This window comes from Calypte anna, chromosome 2 (genome assembly GCF_003957555.1).
Source record: "Calypte anna isolate BGI_N300 chromosome 2, bCalAnn1_v1.p, whole genome shotgun sequence".
Classification (NCBI taxonomy): domain Eukaryota; kingdom Metazoa; phylum Chordata; class Aves; order Apodiformes; family Trochilidae; genus Calypte; species Calypte anna.
Window position 1 is genome coordinate 62,582,167 of NC_044245.1, and position 22,486 is coordinate 62,604,652.

A 22,486-nucleotide genomic window follows, 5' to 3' on the forward strand; every position below is an offset into this window, starting at 1 on the left:
GCCTAAGGTTTATAAAATGTATGCATTTAATTTATAATTCATTCAAGTATAATCCCTTAATTTCCTGGCTTGCAGCAGTGTAGTCAAACATGTTACCATGGAAATGTAAATTACACTGGTGCTCAATATAAATAACCATCTTTTTTCTGATCGCTGAATTAATCTCCTCTGTTCACTGTCATGGGTAAATATTTGGGTAATCAAGTAAAAGACATGGTTGGGATAGAAATACTTTTATTTTATAATCTCAAAAGAGGAGTAAGTTTATACAATGCTAAGATACCTGCTCCATGAGGAGTGTAACATTTCAATATGCATCTCTCCTCCTTTTCAATTTCTTTTTTTTTTTTTTTTTCCTTAACACCTATAATAACTAAGTTGGTCCTGAATAAGAAGTGTGAGAAGAGTAGACACTGCTGCATTAGTAGACAAAGGCAGTAGGCAGACAGTAGGTAGTAAAGAGTAGAAAACAACTTTTTGGTTTGTATCCTAAATCTCCAGTTGCAGCAGATGATAACATGCAAGGAACAATTTGGGTTCAGTATTACACATCAAGTCTACATCTTTCCAATCAGCCATTTAAAGGTTAGTGGTCAAAGTAATTTTCCCCTTTAATTCTCTTATACATAGTATATACAATAGTTTTACTGCTCCCCTGAACCCCAAGACTACTGTTAAAGTGTGTGTGCTTTAGGCATTTTTTTTTTCTTTAAAAACCAACCTCCATGTGACTGGCAATTCTGTAAAAAGGCTGCATTACTAAGTAAAAAGATCTGGCTGTTAATGCTCGGTTAGCAAATTGTTACACAGGCAAGCTCTTCATTCACTTGTTCATTCATTCAGAAGTCATTCTTAAAGGATATGGTTTTAAGATTCAAATGGTTTGAGAGTCACTTTCATCACTAACATCTGAAGCACCCTTTCTTTCAGCTACAGCAGCAAGAGCAGTGTCCACTTGAACTTCCTCTTCATCCGACTGAACAACTGGGGACTCTCCTTCACTTGCATCTTGGCTGGCAGAGTCGGTACAGGTGGATGACAGTGAAGACAATTTCTGTCGTAATTCTGACTGGCTTGGAACCTGAAGACTTATCTCATTCATGTAGGTGTTGGAGTCAGGCCCTTATGGTTGGAAACACAACAGCAAAAGTCAGGCTGTGGGTCAGGAAGCTGACTGAGAAGTCAACATATAAACTGAGCTAAAAGTTGGTTAATGAGCTGCATTCGAGCTGTTTTCCATCTTTTACAAAATACCATTAAAAAAAAAAATAAAAATTCTACTTACTTAACTTTATGGACCTTACACAGGTCCATAAAACTGTGAACAAATCTTGGCCTGACCGAACCAGTTCTCTTTGCTGACAGCAAAGTGAAGTGTTATCTTTAAGCCACCTCATTTTCCTGAGAATGAATATTATTGCATATTTTGGGTTGGTACTAGGGTGCGAGCCCCTTTTAAACAACCACAAAACCCCCTTCTGATACAGAGGGTCAGGAACCACAACAGTAAGATTCACACAACTCTGACACTGTAGAGGGAGAGGTGAGTTGCTGCAAGCTTATCAAACCTCTGCATTAAGGTTACAGAGAGTACTAGAACACTGCAGCACTGGTACATTATAGAACAGTCTACATGCATATATATAATAAATGTATATCCATACATACAAACTGTAGTACTTGCATTACAGCACAAAATAATTAATATATCTCTTTCAAAGGCTGGTTAAGTTTTACACTTATTAAGGAGAAAATAACCACACCCAGTACTTTCTACTCTACACTTCTTTAGGTAATCCAGCACACTGTCTGTTGTTAAGACACAAAGCTTCTTGGTCCAACACCTGGCAAAGACCCAGCAAGGGGAAATCAGTCCTAGACTTTGTAATTACTTGCATGCTCAAACAATGATCAACTGTCATAACAGGACTTGGATGCCTACCCAAAACCAGCCATCTGAATTAAGTTTTTGTAATAAAATAGGAAAACCTTTAGTAGTCAAGCGTGCTGTGACTACTTTCCTATGCTTTTCATCTTCACAGCAGGTAACAATCACCTTCTCCACAGAGGGGAAAAAATTACTCCTGGATATTACTAACATTTTTCTCAATAAATCCAAAATATAGGCTAGGGTTTAAGGTATACTGTTTAATCACTGTAACTACTTCTGTAAAAAAGGACTTTTATAAAAAATACTTCAACTTGTATTTTCAAAAGAAATCTAATTATATTTAAAGGAGCCTCACCATCTCCCCCAAGAGAAGTAATTTTGACACATCTGGGAAAAGGCATTTTAGTACTAAACCAAGTTTTTAATTAAGAAAGCACAATTCCCTGGTGGATAAAGCATCCAATATTACTAATTCCCTGCTTAAAGTGGATCCCTCATCATGCTGCAGTGTGCAAAACATAAATATGGTTTTGTTCCTCAGAACACGTAAACAAAAATTTTGATGAAGGTTAATTTAATCCAATTTAACTAACATTGCCACCAGTAAGAAGGCTACATGAAAGAGCTACAGTATCAGAATCACTATTCAGCCACTTCAAGAATATTGTCAGGTTTTAGATATATGAACTGCTGTGCTGAACCATGTCTCTGATACCTCCCGCTGAAATTCTTGCATTATACAACTTCAAAATGCCAATTTCTGAACAAATTCTAAGAAAGAAGTCTTAAAATAAAACTACCACAAACTTTGTTTGATATTTGTTACAATGTCCTTTCTTAACCTTACATTGAGAAAAATGCACCTTAAAAACAGTAACACATCACTTATCCATGCTGTGACAAATGAAGTGTGAGGCTGTAGTACCTAGCTGAAAAAGGAGACAGTCCAGAAACACAGAGTAGTTTTGCACGAAGCTCTCTCTAATGCAACTAAATGGTAATGCTCTGTAAAACACTAATGAAAAATATTCAATCCAGGTAAAGTATAGTGTTTTATGAGATACCATCAGCCATTACATATTAGAGCACTTCCAGTGATTTACTGCTTCATCTCATTACTAGTATCATACCCAGCATGGGAGAAAGCAGATTATTGTCTTCTCCTCCTGAGTTCAGAAAGACATCGAGTGCCTCTTGGTCAGACATGTCCATTAGGTCCATCTGTTCCAGCATGTCCACGTTCACCTCCATGGAAGACATACTGCCAATTGGTTCTGCAGGAAAAACAGCACAGTGAGCAAACAGACTGTCAGCTGCACCACACCAATGCCTAGAGAAGCTTCAGCAGCTGCTGCTACCACTGTGTGTGCATCAGTAACAAATGAATCAGATACGGAAGGAGAGCACTCACGGGAGCTGCTCAGCAGCAATCTCGGCCCCAGTCCAAGAGTACTCTGTGCAATCTTTGCTGTCAAACTAACATCCATTACTTTTTTGTAAAACAAAACATTTTTAGCAGCAACATTTGTAGCAAGAGCAATGTCAGAAATATGCCAGGATGGGGCTCAGGGACAAAGTTCAAAACTTTCCATTCTGTAACACTCCAATCCTCTCAACTGGAAGTCATCTTTTTAGAGAAAAATTAGCAATCATTAAACATCAGTACACAAGGGTACATGAAAATTCAGAAATAAGGATCAATGTTAAGAGGGAGCAGCCATTTTTCTTCTTCAATCAATCCATCAGTCTAATAAATGGCAGTAGGCTTCCATCCTGAGCCTTCTCTCAGTGGATTTCATCTTATTAATTACTCAAGCAAAGTACTTCTTATTGTCAATATACTGACAATTCACAAGGGAATTAAATACTTGGATGAGCACCTTCTCCCTTGAACAATAAGGCATAAGAAGAGAAAAGTAAGTTCAGGGGTACTCAAATTTCTAAGTCTGGTTACTATGTGCAACATCAACTATCAGAATAAACAGCTTAATGGTTTATCTTTATTTAATAATTACACTATTAAAAGTCGTCATATGTGAACTGAGATTAAATCCTATCATTTTTCTACTGATTTTTTCCCAAAATATACTATAGCTGCAGGATCAAATCTTTCATTAAAAAAGTTTCTTTGATATACCATGAGTTCTGCATTATACTGCAGAGCTGAAGTTCAGAAAGTTAGGTATTCTAATCTTCTAACAGCCATGCATCCAGTACTAATTAGCCAGTGATCGTGCCCACTTATAGCCTAAGTGGCGTATATATATATATATATATATATATATATGCACACAGACACAAACATATAAATAAAAGTAGGAGTCTTAACTCAGTTCCTTCCCACACCAAAGGAATTTAAAACTTCCATATCCCACTTCTCAGAAGTCTGTTCTAGCAACCAATCTATAGTATCCTGCAGATGAGTATTTATAGCACTCATGCAGAGAAATTGAAACCTTGGACTGTATTCCCTGCTCTAAGATTACAAAAGATACCAAAACTGATCTTGGAGCAGGGACAGAATCTACATTTTCCCCTGCTACATGAGTTTTGTAACCTCCCACTTGCTTTCTTTCTGGTCCTACATTCCCTAAAGTTTGGCCCAACAGATGGATACCTCCTACACAGAAGTGACTGTAGTCTGGGTCCTTCTTAAGGAGATGCCAGACTTGAGTCATCTTGTAATAAGGAACAGAGTTTAACCTCATCTCCTATGTCCTAAGCACATGCTCTATGTATGTTACATAGACAATGGAAATAGCAATCACCTGGGAACTATTTTGAAATACAACACTGAACTTCTGTGGGCACTTTGCTGAGGCACCTCCTGTCAAGTCACAAACCCAGGCTCTGGAACTCCAGTGGACAGAAGTGGCCACAACCTGAACAGATACGGATGCACTCTGCAGCTGCAGAGAAAAACGCAGTTCCAGGTATACTTCAGTACTCTGCATTTCCTCAGACAACAAGCAGAGAGTCTGTCTGATTTTCTAAGGTATCTAGCTCTCCTGGAACCCAAAGTTTGTTTAAGCAGCTTATCTGAAATTTCAGTTCCACTGAGGAAGAATTGAGACACTGCATTGTTTCACCTATTAGCATTAAAACTGCTGCTGATGCAGAGCCCTCAATTGTGTTTCCCAAGTTGTGAGTTTGTGATTACAAAGGTATTTAAAAACTTGCCTCGCCTCTCTGTTATCTGCAAGTATCCTGTAGAAAGGTATTGCTCCATGTCCTGCTGGAAGGCTTCCTCAAAGAACTTCTGACGTTCCTTTAGCTTCATCTGTTGGGCATGCTCCATATCCAAAACCTTCTGTGCATGTTCAGCATCTAGCTCAGCTGAGCATAAAACAAAGAAAGAAGTAAAATATTGTATGTATATATCCCCAACTCTCAGAATTTAACAGGTACTGAACTAATTCAGCACTGGCAGGCTGTTATTAGAGACTGTTAACACAGGCTGTTACATGAAAGAGGGCTTCTGTGCTTTGCAACTGTATTTTAAAATTGACAGGATAAGCATACTATATTAGTCAGCGTGACCTTGACATTAATATGATGTCATAATTATTTTTCTTGAGGCAAGACAAGATTTCTTGAACTGTATAAACAGCAAGACCCTAAAGCACTGTCCATCAGTAACTGGGACTGCAAAATTCTGCCAAAAAACGTTATCAAATAATGATGGTTCTGCTACTGTATGAACCTAGTGCACACAAAAAAAGTAATACTTTGAATCTACAGGTAGTGCAGGTACACATCCACAGAAGCTGTGAAGGAAGCCTGAGTAGACAGAAGGCAGGTAAAAAGTACTATTTGTAATGACACCACCACACAGTCAATAAAATCAATATACAGGGTCTTCTCTGTATCTACAGCAGCAAAGAACGTGCCAGAAGATGATGATACTGACACCAGGAAAACAGAGCCAACTTCCATGAATTACTAGTATGACACCAAGCAGAAATTGGCAGCTTATATAGCATGACCAAGTGCCGGGTCCTGCACTTTGGCCACAACAACCCCATGCAGCGCTACAGGCTGGGGACAGAGTGGCTGGAGAGCAGCCAGGCAGAAAGGGACCTGGGAGTCTGGATTGACAGGAAGCTGAACATGAGCCAGCAGTGTGCCCAGGTAGCCAAGAAGGCCAATGGCATCCTGGCCTGTATCAGGAACAGCGTGGCCAGCAAGTCCAAAGAAGTGATTCTGCCCCTGTACTCAGCGCTGGTGAGGCCACACCTTGAGTACTGTGTCCAGTTCTGGGCCCCCCAGTTCAGGAAGGATATCGAGGTCCTGGAGCAGGTCCAAAGGAGGGCAACCAGGCTGGTGAAGGGACTCGAGCACAGACCCTATGAGGAGAGGCTGAGGGAGCTGGGGCTGTTCAGCCTGGAGAAGAGGAGGCTCAGGGGAGACCTCATCGCTCTCTACAACTCCCTGAAAGGAGGGTGTAGCCAGAGGGGGGTTGGGCTCTTTTCCCAGGCAACTCTCAGCAAGACAAGAGGGCACGGTCTTAAGTTGTGCCAGGGGAAGTTTAGGTTGGACATTAGAAAGAATTTCTTTACGGAGAGAGTGATCAGACATTGGAATGGGCTGCCCAGGGAAGTGGTGGATTCTCTGTCCCTGGAGATATTTAAAAAGAGACTGGGTGTGGCACTCAGTGCCATGGTCTAGCAACCGCAACGGTGGATCAAGGGTTGGACTTGATGATCTCTGAGGTCCCTTCCAACCCAGCCAATTCTATGATTCTATGTATGTGAATTGGCCTATGGATATCTATGTTGGGTCTCTGGCAGTTCCTCTTTCCTCTTCCAGTTAAAGTAGTATCAGACTGAGTACTGCTGGAAGGGCTCCTTCCCTCCTGTTTTGCTCTACAGGCATTCCTGATTGGCCAGAGGATGTAAAATGAAGAGAACTGTGCTGTTTAGGGAGGAGTAACATCTTCCAGAATCACAGAATAGTCGTGGTTGAAAAGGACCTCTGAGATCACAGGCTCCAACCATACACACAGTCAACAAACAAACAAACAAACAAAATTAAAAAAACCCAAACCAAACAAAATCAATCAAACAAAAACAAAACAAAGAACCAACCAGCCAAACAAACAACAACCCACACACACACAACAAACCCCCTATGTGGTAGTTATTGAAGTACTGACACTAGCCAGACCACTATTAGAATATGCTTTAGAAAAAAATGTTTTTTTAGGGTGAATATATAAACTAGAACCCTTCCTCTCAGAGTTCTCTGTCAATTTTTCTAAACCAGTCTCATGAGTCCTCTGCTTACAAAAAAACCCCCAAAAATAGAATTGCTAGCTTAGATGCTGATGGAAAGGATGGGAGCAGTGAGAAGAGCTGCTGGTCTGGGATTGTTCTACCCATGAAGAGAAGCTGCAACAAATACTGTTGGGCAAAAACATTCCCAGCTTTCACACAACAGACAGGCAGAGGTATCCATACAGATAAATGCTGAAAGTGTGTGAGGTTTTCTAGGACAAGCATCACGTCAGTCTTTCAGAGAAAATCATATGTTAATGATATTTCAGTCGCATTATTGGGTATAATATTTAGTTAAAAATTTAGTACTAGTTTAGTAAGAAAATTCATTAAAAGCATTTACCATTATGAAGATTATTATCCAAATGCAAAAAAGAGTTTTACTAAACCAGACAAAAACATCAGAGAGCAGTAACCACTCTGTTAACTGCATTGGGGTCACAGATAACATACAGAAGCCACTGAGCTGTGACAGTTGCCAAGAGGAGCCATAAAACTGGACTGACATACCAAATATCCATGAAAACATCAGCAAAGAAACTGAAATCTTTTTCTTAAAGAAGATTTCAGATGTAAAATATCAGTATAAAGAAAGAATTTAAGTAAACTCCTTTATATTATCAATTACACTGTAGTGTACAATAACTCTTATATTCCTTAAAGCAACTCTTACTCCAATCCTGTATGATAGGCAATTAAAAATAACATTGTGCATGATGCAGAAATGCTACTGAATTGTAATAATAAAAGCCAGTGGCTCTCACTGCCAACAGAAATATCCTGTATTTCTTATAATATATTCTGACAGTTTTGCACTGTGTATTGGTATTTCAGGTTATTTTTAACCCCAGAACACAGGCAGCATCCAAATAACATATGAGACTGATACAAATTCTTTCTTAGCAGTACTCTCACACTTTTTTTTTTTTTTCCCTAAAACATCCTGTTAACTACTGAAACTGTCACTGGCCAAGGCTAAATGGTAACAGCTGCCAGCTGTGCTAACATGTTCTAAAGAAACTCAAGAAGCACTAGCTAAAGAGTTGTCATAGGCTTGTTCTCTACAGTCTGCTGCAGAGAGTCAACATCAAGCACCTTACTGCATCATTTCATGATCTGCCAGGTACAGTAAAAGTTGCCTGGCTAAGCAAAACCAAACTTATACATTTCGGGTTTCTTTTATTGTCAGAAATGCTGAGATGCTAAGATGCTAAGAAAATCTAGATGGCTAGATGAAGCTCATGTTCAAACCTGAAACAGAAAAGCAGGTACACTGTTTCTTTTACAAAGCTATTCAGAATTATGTTTTCCAGAACCCCAGTGTAGTTTTACATGCTTATGAAACACTGAAATAGAGACAGCACCAAAGGAGTTCTAAGACAGACAGAAGTATCAACCATATTCCATCATACACTGTTTGTGCCCACGTACAAACTTTTCCCAGGAGAAATTCCCACTGAGACCTGGCACGCTTAGAATACTGCTGCATTTTTCCTTTCACCATAAAATTGTAACATCTCTAAATAACTGCACCTACTTCTCAATCATGCTGCTGTGCATGAAAGAAAAAAAGAAGGGGAAAAAAAAAAAAAAAAAGGAAAAACCCTACCAACTACACAGAAAATCCTAATTCACTATTAGATGCAGATTAGAGAAGCTGCCACGATAACCCAAATAAAGACAACTTCAAGCCTACATCAGACACGGCTTTCAGGAGGACAGATCTAAAAGTAGGCAAAATATTTCTTAAAAACTGGAAACTCAGGTGCTGACATACAGCCTTCTGCATCCTTCCCAGGAACAGCCCCACAGCCAGCCCAGAGTTCACCTCCCTGCATCCTGCCTCCTCCAAAGCCCAAGCAGAGGCAGCGCTCCACATCCCAACTTCCCTTTGCTACCAAACCTCATTTTCTCCACACAGCACAGCTGAACCTCGCTCCCTCCCTGGCTTTGCCTCCTTGCAAGCTGCCCACATTTGGACCTCTTACAGCTGCCTGTGGTGGGCACTGGAGCTTGGACATCAGTTCTATCCTGGAGCAGCCTCCGGGTGTGTGCACCCTGCCTGAGCAGCTCTCTGCCCTCACCTCCTCCACCCAGGGGAGGATTTATCAGGAAATTCCAGTGCATGACTCCTGGACTAGAGCTGCTTCTCCTGCTTCTGCCTCTGTGGATCTCATCTGGATCAGCTAATGGGACCTGGAAAGCTCTACCAGTTAATTCCAGTCATTAAATGCACTGCTCTGTGCCCTTAAAAGGTCAGTGAAAAATAATAAATAAAAAAATCAGTGCCCAGAGTGTAGTCCTCAATGCACTGACTTTCCCTATAACCATTTCCCCTCCTTTTATTATTTTTTTTTTCTGAGAAAAAGAATCACCATAGAGCTGTACATATGCCAAAGACTTTGAAATCAAGACAAGACTAGGAGTACAGTATTATTATCTGGTATCCATGTTCTCAGATCTCAATTTACATTTCTCTTTCTGCAGCCACAATCTGTGCTAACCATACACTGTGCTCCTTTAATAAATTTATTAAAGCCAGAACCTCAAGACAGATTTCTTAATTGTTATAAAATATTTTTATTTACAAATGAACTGTATTTCTGGCAATAGTTCCCTCCCATATCTCAAGTGTTTCAACCAGACACTAAAAGAACCCAAACTCCAAATGGACAAATTACAATATCTTATTATCATATGCCTTAAATATTAGGGAGTCCTTCTTTTGGTATCAGTCTTATGTCTGACTGACACTTCCCTCAAATTAAAGTTATGTTGCAGCAGATGAAGTTTTTATCCAACCAACAAGCTAAATGCCCATTTTATACTTTAATCTAAAACATCTTCCAGTTATACACAACAGATTTCCTGATAAAGTATGGCTAAAAAAAACAAACTAGAAAAATTACTTCAAAAAACCTCAGAACACTGATGTTGAGACTGCTTACACATCCCTTACACCTAATGTCAAAAGATGTCAAGTTGACCAAATAGGTGGGGTTTTTGGTGCTTTCATACTGTCAATCAATCAATTTACTTTTCTTCTATTAATTTATGTTACTTTATAGTTCTCATGTGAACTAGAATCCTCTAAACAAGGAAAGACACAGAGCAATAAATAAATAGATGCTTAGACTAAGTGTCCCTCTCCTCCCCACTCTGAAGTTCATGTTTTTTCTAAATTCATCCAACCAGACCATAAAACTTATGCAAGTATTCTCAAGGAAGACTAAAGACATCACAAGCAGCCCTTCATTGAAATCAGTCCAGTTTTTTTTTGGTGTTCCTCCTGTTCTGGGGTGTCCAACAGTGGACACAGCAGGTAGACATGCTAAGAAAGGGAAGAGAATCCCTTCCCTTGATTTCCTTCCTCCGTTCCTCTTCATACAGCTCAGGATGCTGTGGTCTCCCCTGACGCCTGGCAAAATGCTGGCTCTTGCCCAGCTCATTGCCCACGGCACCCCCAGGGCCTTTCCTCGGGGCTGTGCTCTGGTCAGGCTCCAGATGTTCTCTGCTGCAGGGGCTCCTCCTGCCTGTGCACAGGCCTTTCCCTTTGTCCCTGTTGAGCTTCTAAAGGTTTCCATCAGCCCACTCCTCCAGCCTCTTCAGCTCCCTCTGGATGGCAGCCCTGACCTCAGAATATTGGTGGAGCCCCCCCGGGTTTGGTGTCATCTGCAAACTCAGTGAGAGTGCCCTACATAACCTCCCCCAGGGCAGACCAGCCTGCTGCTTCTTCCTGCCCCCAGCTGGGCTGTGACCCATTAACCACTGCCCTCCAACCTCACCAGTTATTTATCCATCTTGTAGCCCATCCATCCAGACTGCAACAGCACAATTCGGCCACAAGAATATTGTGTGTGACTGTCAAAACCTATTAGTAAGCTAAACAACAATCACTGAACAACTGAATGCCTTAAAAATCAGAACAAGAAAACCATAAAAACAGACAATGGAAAAGAGACAGACAGGTAAGTTTTCAAGTGCATCATAACTTGGAAACTTGTACTTGCAGCTGCCTCATTATATACCCTTTTCAGTAAATATATCAAAGCAAGACAAGGCAGTGGGGAGCACTTCAAAGAATGCAGTTCTCAAAAATGTTTAAATTATTCTAGACAAGATTTAGAATACACTTTGATAGTATGAGGGAAGAAGCACCAGAGCACACTTGGCACCGTACTTTGCTGACAAGTGGGGAAAGACTATTGGTAAATCTTAAAAAATAAATTAAATCATTAAAAACTATGTAAATTAAGCGCAGCATCCTTTTTCCAAATAAGAGTGAAAACAAGTGAAAAGTACAAGATTTAGTTGTTTTTAAACTCTGATTTAACACTCTCTTCACAAAGGAATTTTTTTAAACCATAGGTATAGTAAGGTGATTGCAACAAAAAATTAAGTCCTGATTCACTGGAATATGAAGTCAGGTTTTCACTGGACCTCAGTGACAGAAAGGTCATTGCTGTTGGAAAAAAAATACAAATCCTTTCAAATTAGCTCTGTTGTCCAGTGACTCTTGAAAGACGTCATTTTAATGAAAAAATATTTTACTAAAATTAAGATTATAAAAATTCTTTCATTGAAATATTTCTTATTTTAATTAAGTTCTTAAAATTACTATTTATATAAATTGATAATTTCTAACCAGCATTTTTATAAACTGCATCAGAATATGAAAATTGATTACCCCAGAAATAACCTAGTCAAGACATTTTCCCTGTGCAGAGAAATTATTTATTAAGCTGCCCAATTAGTCGTTTCAACAAGTCATCTTATCTTGGAAATTCCCCCTAAACAAGCTGGTTACCTGAGATCTTTGAAAAACACAGGATAAGCTTAAATAATTATCGGAATAAACCACTGAAAATAATCACCTGACTCAGGTTACTAAAGCAGCACCTGGAGGAAGAAGCAGTCTCAGTCCAACTTGACAGGAAACAGCCTGGGAAGAGGCTTCCACTCAACTCCGAACTTTATTTGTCTACCAGGAAATCATCATAATTAAGAGGCACTAAAAATATGCTGTACCAAACAGTAAATCAGGTTCTAAAAATGTAAATACATCCTAGGATAAAAAAAATGTAAAAAATCACAAACTTTATCTGTCACAGTGTGTGAAAATTTAGAACTTGAGAAAATTAGTATCTTTTAGTCCCGTTAACCCAAAATTTAGTACATTTATTGTACTTTCACAGTTTTCTTTAGCTCTCTCATACTTTTTAGAGTGCTGTGAAGTATGACAACTTTTCCTTGCTTCTCCAGATGAGAGTACACCCTATCTATGGAAAGAATCCACTCTTTGTTTGGATTTTTAAACAGTTAATACATCCCACATTGAAATAAATGCAGGGGCAAGCCTTGAGCATCTGAAGTTATACACAACAACTTAAATCCTGCTTTGCCCAAATTTACTTTTTGCAACAAAACAAACAGAACATCCTACAAAGCAGCTATATGCCACATTCTATTCTTTAGATTGCTTTCTCCTTCCTCTATTCTTTGCAAGCTTAAATATTCACCAGGATGAGGACTCCTCTGCAGGATGGCTGCCTGCAGCTGTGTTATGGACTCCTCTTTGAGAATTGGCTCTACTGTGGTTCAGAAACAGTAAGAGTGCTTTGGACCATTTTATTTCTCATTAAAAAAAAACATCCTGAGACCTGAGTATGTTCGCCTACTTATTGACGAATTTTCATGCCTGCAAACGTGGCAATCAGGAGCAATTTTAGAATTGTTTAATTGGTTTTAACCATAATGAAAATCATCATGAATAGACTGTTCTACAGCACAAAAGGATTTTTTTCTCACACTTTTTCCTACCTTCAGATGTGCAAATGCATGTTGTGCAAAGGCTGGTAATGTTACAGCAAAAGCTTTAGGGGTGGAATTCTTTCCTCCAAGAACATATTTGACTACTTCGGGGTTAACAAATCTACGATTCACCACTTTCCTGGTTCTGTATTTAGAGTCCCAAGAACAGTGAGTGACAATATCTGTCTTTTTAGAAGACTGAATTTAGTAATGACTTCATTGGAATAGTCCTCAATTTGCAAAGGACAAGGCCTGTTAGGAAGAGGAAGTAATTCCCACATTCATCCTTTCATTAGATTTCTATACAACTGAAAGAGAAAAAAAGGTGATAAGAGATGGGTAACATTAAGCTGAACCTCCCTAGCAGAGAAAGTAAGTTGAAAATAAGCACTGTGACAAGCACCTGACCTCACATGCTTGCTTCCTGCCTCCCTATAAATCCACCCTGTATGATATTGTAAGAACAATAATTCTTTTAGTAAGCTGTAAAGTATTTATTGTCACAATAAATGAACCTGAAAACATCACACATATCTTCAGTACACATAGTTTTATTTGTGAAGACAATCCAGCTTTAAAATCTAGCCACCCATAATAGAAAATCCCATTATAGAAATCATACTTGCAAATAGTTCAAATGACTCAGCACTAGTCTCTTGTAATGAAAAGCTGTATTTAATGCATACTCTCCAATTACTGATTTTTGTCTTGCTTCAAAATACTCATTTTCAACCAGAAAAGCTAATCAACAATGAATCTAAACCCTAAAGTACTTAAAATAGAAACCACAGCATTACGGTATTCTAATTCAGGTCTGTGGAAGTCCATGAAACTCCCAAATAAGACTAATAACATCCCATCATCTGAGTACAAACTGATCTATCAAACAGCTTAATTACTGTTTTCCATTCCGAGAAGATAACCACCTTTGCTTTGGAACTGGAAGGCTCTCAAAGACAAAGCAAATGGCTTCTGCTGCTCTGTGAGCTGTGATAATCTTAACCTTAGCACAACTCCAAGGTATTTGCCTTCTAGATCAAATTATGTGCATGTGTAGAGACATAAATAAATTACAAGATACTGTTTTGCTGTCACAACTCATTGTGCACATGTTGAAGATGCGGGTTCTGCAACATGGCAAATCAGTCAGCAGGTATCAGCTTTTACTTGTCCTTGCCTTGAGAACACCACCAAACACCAAAATCTTGTTTTGGTCGAACTGTTCTTCACCCAAACTGTAAGCATTTTCAGACACACAGTCCAATAACCTTCCTTGCTTAACTAAATCTTGCCACAAAAAAAAATGAAGGCAAAGAAATTCTTTTCTTTCTTAGTAACGAAAACAAAACAAGGGTTTTAATCCATATATTGTTTTCAGAATAACCAGGTTTTGATCTGAACATGCAATATATACCTCCCTCTCCACAGGGAGGGGTAAGCTCTGCCAAAGAAACCTACAGGCTTCAGAGCCAAAAGGAACGAGCTGCAGATTCAGTCTCCATAGGGTTCAGTCTAATACAAGTTGCTTTATGTAGATAGTGACATATTTTATACTTGAAGAGGGCTTTTTTTTTTTCTTTAGACATACTTTCCTACAAAGCTTAGGTTAACATTAGAAAAGATTGCTCAATCAAGAACATAAAAAACCCCTACCTTTAACAAAAAAATTATGCAACCAGTTGAAAGAGAATTTGATTTTATTCCATATCTTTCACATGGTAAGGCATTCAGTATGCATTATATAAACTGCATTTGATAACAGCTATGGTTTACAAATGCATGGCAAATAAGATGGAACAATGATGAAACTTCAGTGTCCATCAGAACTTTTATTTCTGTTCAATAGTGAAGGAGACCATTTTGCAAATTCAAATTATACTTGAAGCATTTGATGCTAGCAACCGTTTAAAATAATCAGTCCTCTCATCTGAATCACTCATCAAACTGATGTTCTGAAAGCACAAAGCCCATGAGCATTACTGCAATCAACCACAAAATCTCTTTTTTGGTTATCTGCAATGGTTTTCTGTTAAGAGCGTTAGGGCCTCAATACTAAAACTTAAACAGAGCTTTTAACAGAGACTGAATTTCAACCTTTAAACAAGCAACAAACACATCCTTTCTTCCAACAGAACCAGATTCCATGTGCAAAGATGCACATGAGATGCTTAAGGTAAAACATGCATGGCTACCTACTTGGAGTGGGCTCAATCAGTATGAAAAGATCTGCAAAAACAATAAATAGAAGAAAGCATGGGGGTTTGCTTGGTTTTTTTGGTTGTTTAGGGTTTTTGTTTTTTTTTTCATTTTTGTTTTGGTTGGTTGGTTGCTTGGGGTTTTGTTTTTTTGTTTTTTAATTTTTTTAATTTTCTATTTTAAGTATAATAGGGGAAAAATTCTACAAATTAAACCTAAATATCCATAGAACTGTAGGGCTGCCAATGAAATCATTCTCTTCCTCATGTAGCAGCCTGGATTGTTTACAATGTCAAAATTTCATATTTAGCAATATTCTCAAAGGACCATAACCAAATAATTGCATCAGTAGCCCATACAGAATGTTTGAAGTATTTTTTCTTCACAACTTGGTCTATTTTCTCTTCCATTTCTGTCAAGACAACTTCTCCAAAAGAAGCAAAAAAATTGCTATTCATTAATTCTGCTGGGTTTTATTGTTTCAGTCTCAGAGCTAAGAAGAAAAAAGACCATTACAAATCCAGTCCAGTTCAAAGCTGCTCAGTTGAATGTCCTCAAATGAATCACATTACAGACTGTCTTTAGAAATCTTAGTGGTGAGTAAACACTTCTGTCTGACATGATTGGCAAAACAAGATCTGAAGTCCCATACAATCTCTAACAAACCAACATCCAAACCATTACTATAAAATAAAACAAGACAGGAGAAATTTGCTAACAGAGAGCTATTAGGGATGCATTACTAGCTGAGGAATTTCAGAATACATGCAGTCCTGCATATTCATTACACACAGAGATTCGGTTATGACAGAGCAGTTTATTTTGAAGAAATACCTGTTTCTTCTCAAATGCAAAACAAAGATGCCATCATTACTTTTTAAAATTGAACATGTAACAGTGCTACTTACTAGTTAAGATCATTTGCAATATTAGCAGTGACACATCTTTTCCAGACTCTTGACGATACCGTAAAACAGATCTCTTCAAAACTACATTATAATATTCTCTTACAAAAGTGTTGATCAATTAATGAGTTGCTTTTAAACTTAGCCAAATGGACACTCACAACTATGCAGGCTGTCTTTCTAAGAAAAAGACAACCAAATAAAAAATCATGCTAAATTGCAAACAGAACAGTGTAGTTGAACAGAAAAGCAAAAATTTCAAAATATATTATTATATTTTCATAGTTAAAATTCCTTGTTTTCTATTATGGAAAAGCATTATATGACAAGAAACAGAGCACCTTAATATAAGTACAGAAATATATATCAGTGTGGTTTTTTTCAATTAATATTTATATTTTAAAAAACAAAATGGCTTATATAAAAAGGGTTGAGTTAGGGCATGAACTGTGATTCAAAGTTAAGGCACTTTTCAGTAGAAAAAGGATATCAAGTTTTAAATTTTTAATTAAATATTTTGTTTTCTTCCGTGCATCTAGGTTTCATACACTCAAAAGCATTCCACTTGCCTATTGATTTTATTTTTTAGAGAAAAATAAATGGTTATAGCTCATAAATAACAAACCTTAAGAAAAAATGCAGCCCAGAAAAAACTCTCAACTTGCAAAAATCCCAGATCAATTGTGAGGATAATTTTTTTTTAATGAGCTTGAGAAATCTTTTTGGAGAAAAAAAAAGCATCTTGAACAATGATCTGCTCCAACTGGCTTGCTGATTTACTTGTGTGCCATCTTCTAACAGAATTGTTCTGAACTGTTCAAACTTGCAACTTTAAATATTGAAGAGCAAATGAAGGTCATCATTATATATAGTGTCAAAGCCCTTTCAAAATTTTACTGGTAATTTGTAACAGTTTCTGCAACTTTGCTATGCCTTTTTTTTAAAAAAAGCATTTAAGGACAAACCTGGAAGAGCAACTTGCCACAGGCAGATAGCAAAAAACCCAAACCCCTACCTTCATTACATGTCTCTATAATAGGAGGGTCTGGCTGGGTTTACTTTTTTGTTTTGTTTAATCCTGAGTAAAGTCTCAATGCTTTACATCTTCCACAATTTCTGTATTTTGTATGGTAGCCAGTATTTGCTACTAATAGTAAGGGAAGCTACCAGATCACAACATATCAGTATTTTTCACATTTGTATGCTGACATTCAAGTTTCTACCATGCTTATTCTTTAAAGACAACCAGACTAAAACAGCACATCAGTGTTGGCAAAGTTGAGGGTGACTACCATTCCCTCAAAGTACAAAACTGATTTTATGGTAGTAGATCAAATTGACACCACACCAAGGAAGCACTGGTGGCTGAGCACAAAAGTCTTAGTCCTGCTAGACAAAAAAATTCAGAAGAAGAAACCTTTCTGTTGGGTTTTATTTGTTTTTGTTTTTTTTTAACGAGGATCATCCATCATCTCTCCTCCAGCAGAATGGACATCAGGTGTAAAACCAACAGCCACCACATTGTCAGCTCCAGCTAACACCATAATGGCACCTGTGCTCACTTTTGATGTAGATCAAAACCATTTTTTAAGCTTTGCCATTGATTTATCAACAGCATCATGAGATGTGAAGGAACAGAATAATGTTCATCTCTGCTCCTACCGGTTTATCTTGCAGCTACAGGTAAATTGCTTTCTAAATTTTGTTATTCAAATCAGTCAAACTGATTTAGGTGACTACATTCATCTATTATGCTAGGCTGGTTTAAAAAAACTGCAAAAAATCCAGCAAATCTTCCTCCCGTTTGCAAGACGATATCTTTAGATTAATAGATTACTTTAATTAACTGAGATTAATAGACTAATTCATCATGATTAAATACAGCTAGGCAAGTTTCACAGGTTAACATAACTAACTAGGTGATCTGTACTCTCACACAAAGAGCGTAATTAACAGGTGAGATTTTTTCCTTATTTAGTGTTCACAGTTCCACATTTGCTTCTTCTTCGGAGAAATCATTATTGCTAAAGCAATAAAAGACTTATCAGGTGTTGGGCAGTTGCTTAGCCCAACACCTCAATGCATGTATAACAAAAAGAGAGACACACAGCAAACTAGAGAGAGGATGGAGCAGATGCATCAGTGGAGCACTAAACAAGAGAGAAACATGAAAGGAAAGGAGACACTAAGTAAGAGAAATGAAGATGGGAAAAGGGTGGAGGGAAAAGGGCAACTGGCAACTCAGATTGTTGACCAAAGCTTATAAATAAGATACGGCCCTTTATTCTCTATTTCTCCAGTCTGGTAGAGATTAAACAAGTTGTGAGGAGAAAAACAATACTAACCAGGAGAAAGAAATTTAAAACAGAGACACAGAAGACCTGGCCATATTGAAACCAAACACCAAGAACAAAGTCACTGCAATAAAATCATCTGTTACCAAAGAAATACACACCACTGAAGATACTCTGCAAGACAGAAAAACCCAAGAGACTGTTGGAACAATTACAAGTGAGAGAGAATGCACATCCTGTCTGACCATCAATGACTAAACCCAACACCTATAGTAAAAACAACTGACAGATGACACCCAGGATACAGTATCTTGTTCAGGCAAACAAAGAAAACCCACCTGAAGGATGCACAGACATCAAAGTGACAGTGAAGAGTGAATAAAAGAAATTCAGGAAGCTGATAAAAGCACTCAAAAGGGGGAAGGGAAGAAAGAAGGTGGCTGACTGAAGAGGGAAGTAAATATAATTAGGACTACAAAACATGTAAAATAACACTTCCTATGAAGTAAATCCTTTCCATATATGCAGCTATTTAAAATCTCTCTCTCATCCTTTCTCCCTGTTTTGTTCCAGTGCATAGATGCCATGCAAATCTTCAGCATCTCCTGCCATCTCATGGGACAGCAAGCACTTCTTTGTGCCTGTGCTGCAATACATTATAAAATGCAGAATTCTTCTGACATCAGTACCAATCAACTTTCACCATTTGTATGCAGTTTAAAAACCTTCATCTTTAGATGAATACTTGACTTAGACGAGATAGAATACTTGATAGATACAAGACAGATACAGGAAGATTTACAATCTTTTCTTTAGTTCCTGAACATGTATAAGGCCCTCCTAATCTAATTTTAAATATTAAATACTTATATATTTAATATTTATATATCTTATACATTTTTAATATTATTTTAGCAGTAATTAGTCATGAGTACTTTAAATCTCACAACATGCATGCACATTTCCTGCATGGTACAAACATGCAGTTGATTTCTGAAAGGCCTAGATAACTTAACTAGTACTCTGTTTCCCTGAACAGCACCTCTGTGCACTAGGTGCCATTTTCCAAAGCAATGACAATCACATGCTATAACTTTACAACAGGTATTTCTACCCATAGCTGTAGCAATTCAAAAAGCCCCAACAGAACTGCACCGTGATTCTGGAAAAGAAAGAACTGTTGAGTTTTAAAGCACTGAGATAAACTGGGAACAGAGGTGTACTCACTTGACTCAGTGGCCAATTTTTCCTCAGTTTCATGTCTAAGCTTGCATAATGTGCCTCACAGAAGCTGAACACCCACTACTTTTAGAGAAGGGTATCATTAGAACACAATATGGCCTTTATTAAATATGAATTATTTGTTCATAACACATTTGGCATGACAGTGGGAAAACAATGCCTTCAGGCCACCATTACATCCGCCCTGTTTCCTTCTCTTTCTTCCCGTCATCATACATCTGCTTTGTCAGCTCCAACAGCATCCAATTTCCATGGGCAAAGAGATTTATTCCCTTCTTTTTACAGCTACTGACAGTATTTTTATTTAACACTAACATAGAAATAAAATTATGAAGTTTATGGAATTTAAGCTTTCAAGAGGGATGGAAATCACCTCTTAGCTGCTGCTGTAGACTCCAGTAGATGACACTGCAATAGATTTCACTGCCTTCACAGAGGGAAAACTTAGTTCTTGGCCATGAAGACTAAAACATATTTTTTAACTAAAAGATTAAATCTGAAGGAAGAAGGTTACAAATAATATTATGGGATCTAAATATTTGATACCCAGACTTTGGGATACCTTTCAAAACACAAATAAGATAAGCAAGATGGGATAGTGAAGGGCACTCAAAGAACAAACTCCTGACAAGACTAACAAAGCAACAGTATGACCTGTTGTGGGTCTTGGCTAACAACAGACCTTTGGAACATGAAGATCATCACAGCTATGAGTTCTTCCATCAGAAACACAGCAGGAAGAGCATACGGTACAGCAATCACCCTCAATATTGGTTCCTGAATATACTGGACATTATAAACATGACCTGATGTGAGGGTGGGAATCCACCAAGAAATACCTGGGGGGGCATTCCTTGTTCTATTGTACAAGTATTTTCATTCCAGGGTTCAAAGAATGATATAACAAGGTGTTCAGCAAGTGTTGAACTTCAACCTATTGAGATTCTCTTACAAACTATTAAATCTATTCATAATAGTGACTATGTAAAGCTAACAAGAACTGAAGAATGCATAAGGAATCAACGTAACATCATTATTATAATTTTATGCTCTTTAAAACTGTACATGTTTGGTAAAAAGCCTCCTATTTTGAAATATACTTGCTGATATTATTCCTTTAAAACTATTTTTCATGCGTCTCTTATTTATTAAACCAGTTCCCTTGACAATACATGTGTTTATATATGCAGTAAATACAGCATGAACATCAAATATTGGTTGCATCACACAAAAATAAAGCAAACAAACAAACAAAAAAGAGACAAACAATAAAGCACTGAAATTCTTGTCCAGAAGGAAGAGAAAAAGCACTAAGTCTTGATAATACATCAAAGCTATATTTTCAAAATAAATTTGGTAAATTCAGAGCATTATTCAAGAAAGTGGTAAGTTCTTCGCAGCCAACCATATCATACAAGATTATAGGGTTTTTATGAAGCACTAATCAGTTCCTTTCTTTCACTCAAAAATCCAAACTACCAGTTCCTTGTAAAATGCTAGTTTGTCTATATATATTCAGAACAAGGGATTTTTTACATCTTTAGTATGTTTTAAATAATATATTTATATATTTATTTCACTGATTTATTTTTATGAAAACCCCCTAAGTCAATTTTAATAAAGATAGACCTATAAGTGCACACTTAAGTACAAATGCATTGTACCCAATGTATTGCAAATAATTTCACATATGAACACCATAAATATTAGAGGACTAGAATGAATTGCATTTTGCTGAGGAAGTTTACAAAGCAGCAGTTTCCACTTATCATTCAAAATAGGTCAGAAATTATATACTTGCATTACAATCAATTTTTTTTTAGGTGAAAACTGTAATCATATCAGCAAATATTAAAGATTTATGGCCTGCTTTTTCAGTTGAATGATGATCCTCAGCGTAGGGGAAAAAATATCAGAAAAAAGCCTGCTAGAAACTGCATTTTATAAGCATGCTCATATAGTAATCTATGTAAAAATGAAACAAGGAAATGCCATTCTTAAACCTGGAGGTAAAATATCTGTTTAAAAACGAACAAGCCTACAATAGTATGGATCACATCTCATGATCCCATAATTTGGAAATACCTCTTGTGATCAGATTTAGGATAGTGAGTTCTGCTTACATTTAAAGTAAGACTTCCATATAGGGCATTTCACAATTAATTTTGTTTTAAATATTCTTCAAAAGTCCTAGGTAGCTGACAGGTTTTGCCCTTCACCTTATTCACCTATAGGAACAGATATTACAGATTTCAGAGAAAGGTAGCAACTAGTCAAACTGCATTATTGGAAGCATAAGATCCAGTGAGTCACTGAGGTGACACAGCAAATGAATACCACTACCTTCCTGCCTTGCAAAATATTCTAGCTCTCAACTACACAGTCATTATGAATGGTGTCTTTGTTTCAATGCTAGGTGAAAAAAAAAAATTTAAAATGGGAATAACTGTTGTAGCCCAGAAGCTGAGTTAACCTTCTCATTCAAGAAGAGATCTGGAGGTCAGAGCTGAAGTTTATCAGATCAGGCAGCACTAAGATGCCATCTGCACTTTTACTGCCCCTGCTGCACTCATCCTGAACATGAATGTGAAACTCAGGTTCATCACAGAATCATTCTGGTTGGAAAAGAATTTAAAATCATTAACCTAGCACTGCCAAGTACACCACTAAGCCATGTCCCTCAGCACCACATATACACATCTTTTAAATACCTCCCGGGATGATGACTTCACCACTTCTCTGGGCAGCCTGTTCCAGCTCCTGACAACCCTTTTGATGACAAATTTTCCCTAATACTCAACCTAAACCTCCTCTGACACAGCCTGAGGACATTTCCTCTTGTTCTCTATCACTTTCTGCTTGAGAGAAGAG

At 37.7% G+C, this 22,486-nt stretch overlaps 1 protein-coding gene across 1 annotated transcript in view; it reads right to left on the reverse strand.

Moving 5' to 3' along the window:
• Nucleotides 1–214: 214 nt before the first annotated feature.
• The window catches only part of DTNBP1 (dystrobrevin binding protein 1), a 67,918-nt gene continuing 45,646 nt past the window's right edge, over nucleotides 215–22,486 (reverse strand). The window contains exons 8-10 of the mRNA XM_030444855.1: nucleotides 5,072–5,227; nucleotides 3,022–3,165; nucleotides 215–1,122 (exon numbers count right to left, since the gene is read on the reverse strand). Of these exons, the coding sequence (XP_030300715.1) occupies nucleotides 875–1,122; nucleotides 3,022–3,165; nucleotides 5,072–5,227 (548 nt within the window). The 3' untranslated portion in view covers nucleotides 215–874. The remainder of the gene's footprint in view (nucleotides 1,123–3,021; nucleotides 3,166–5,071; nucleotides 5,228–22,486) is intronic.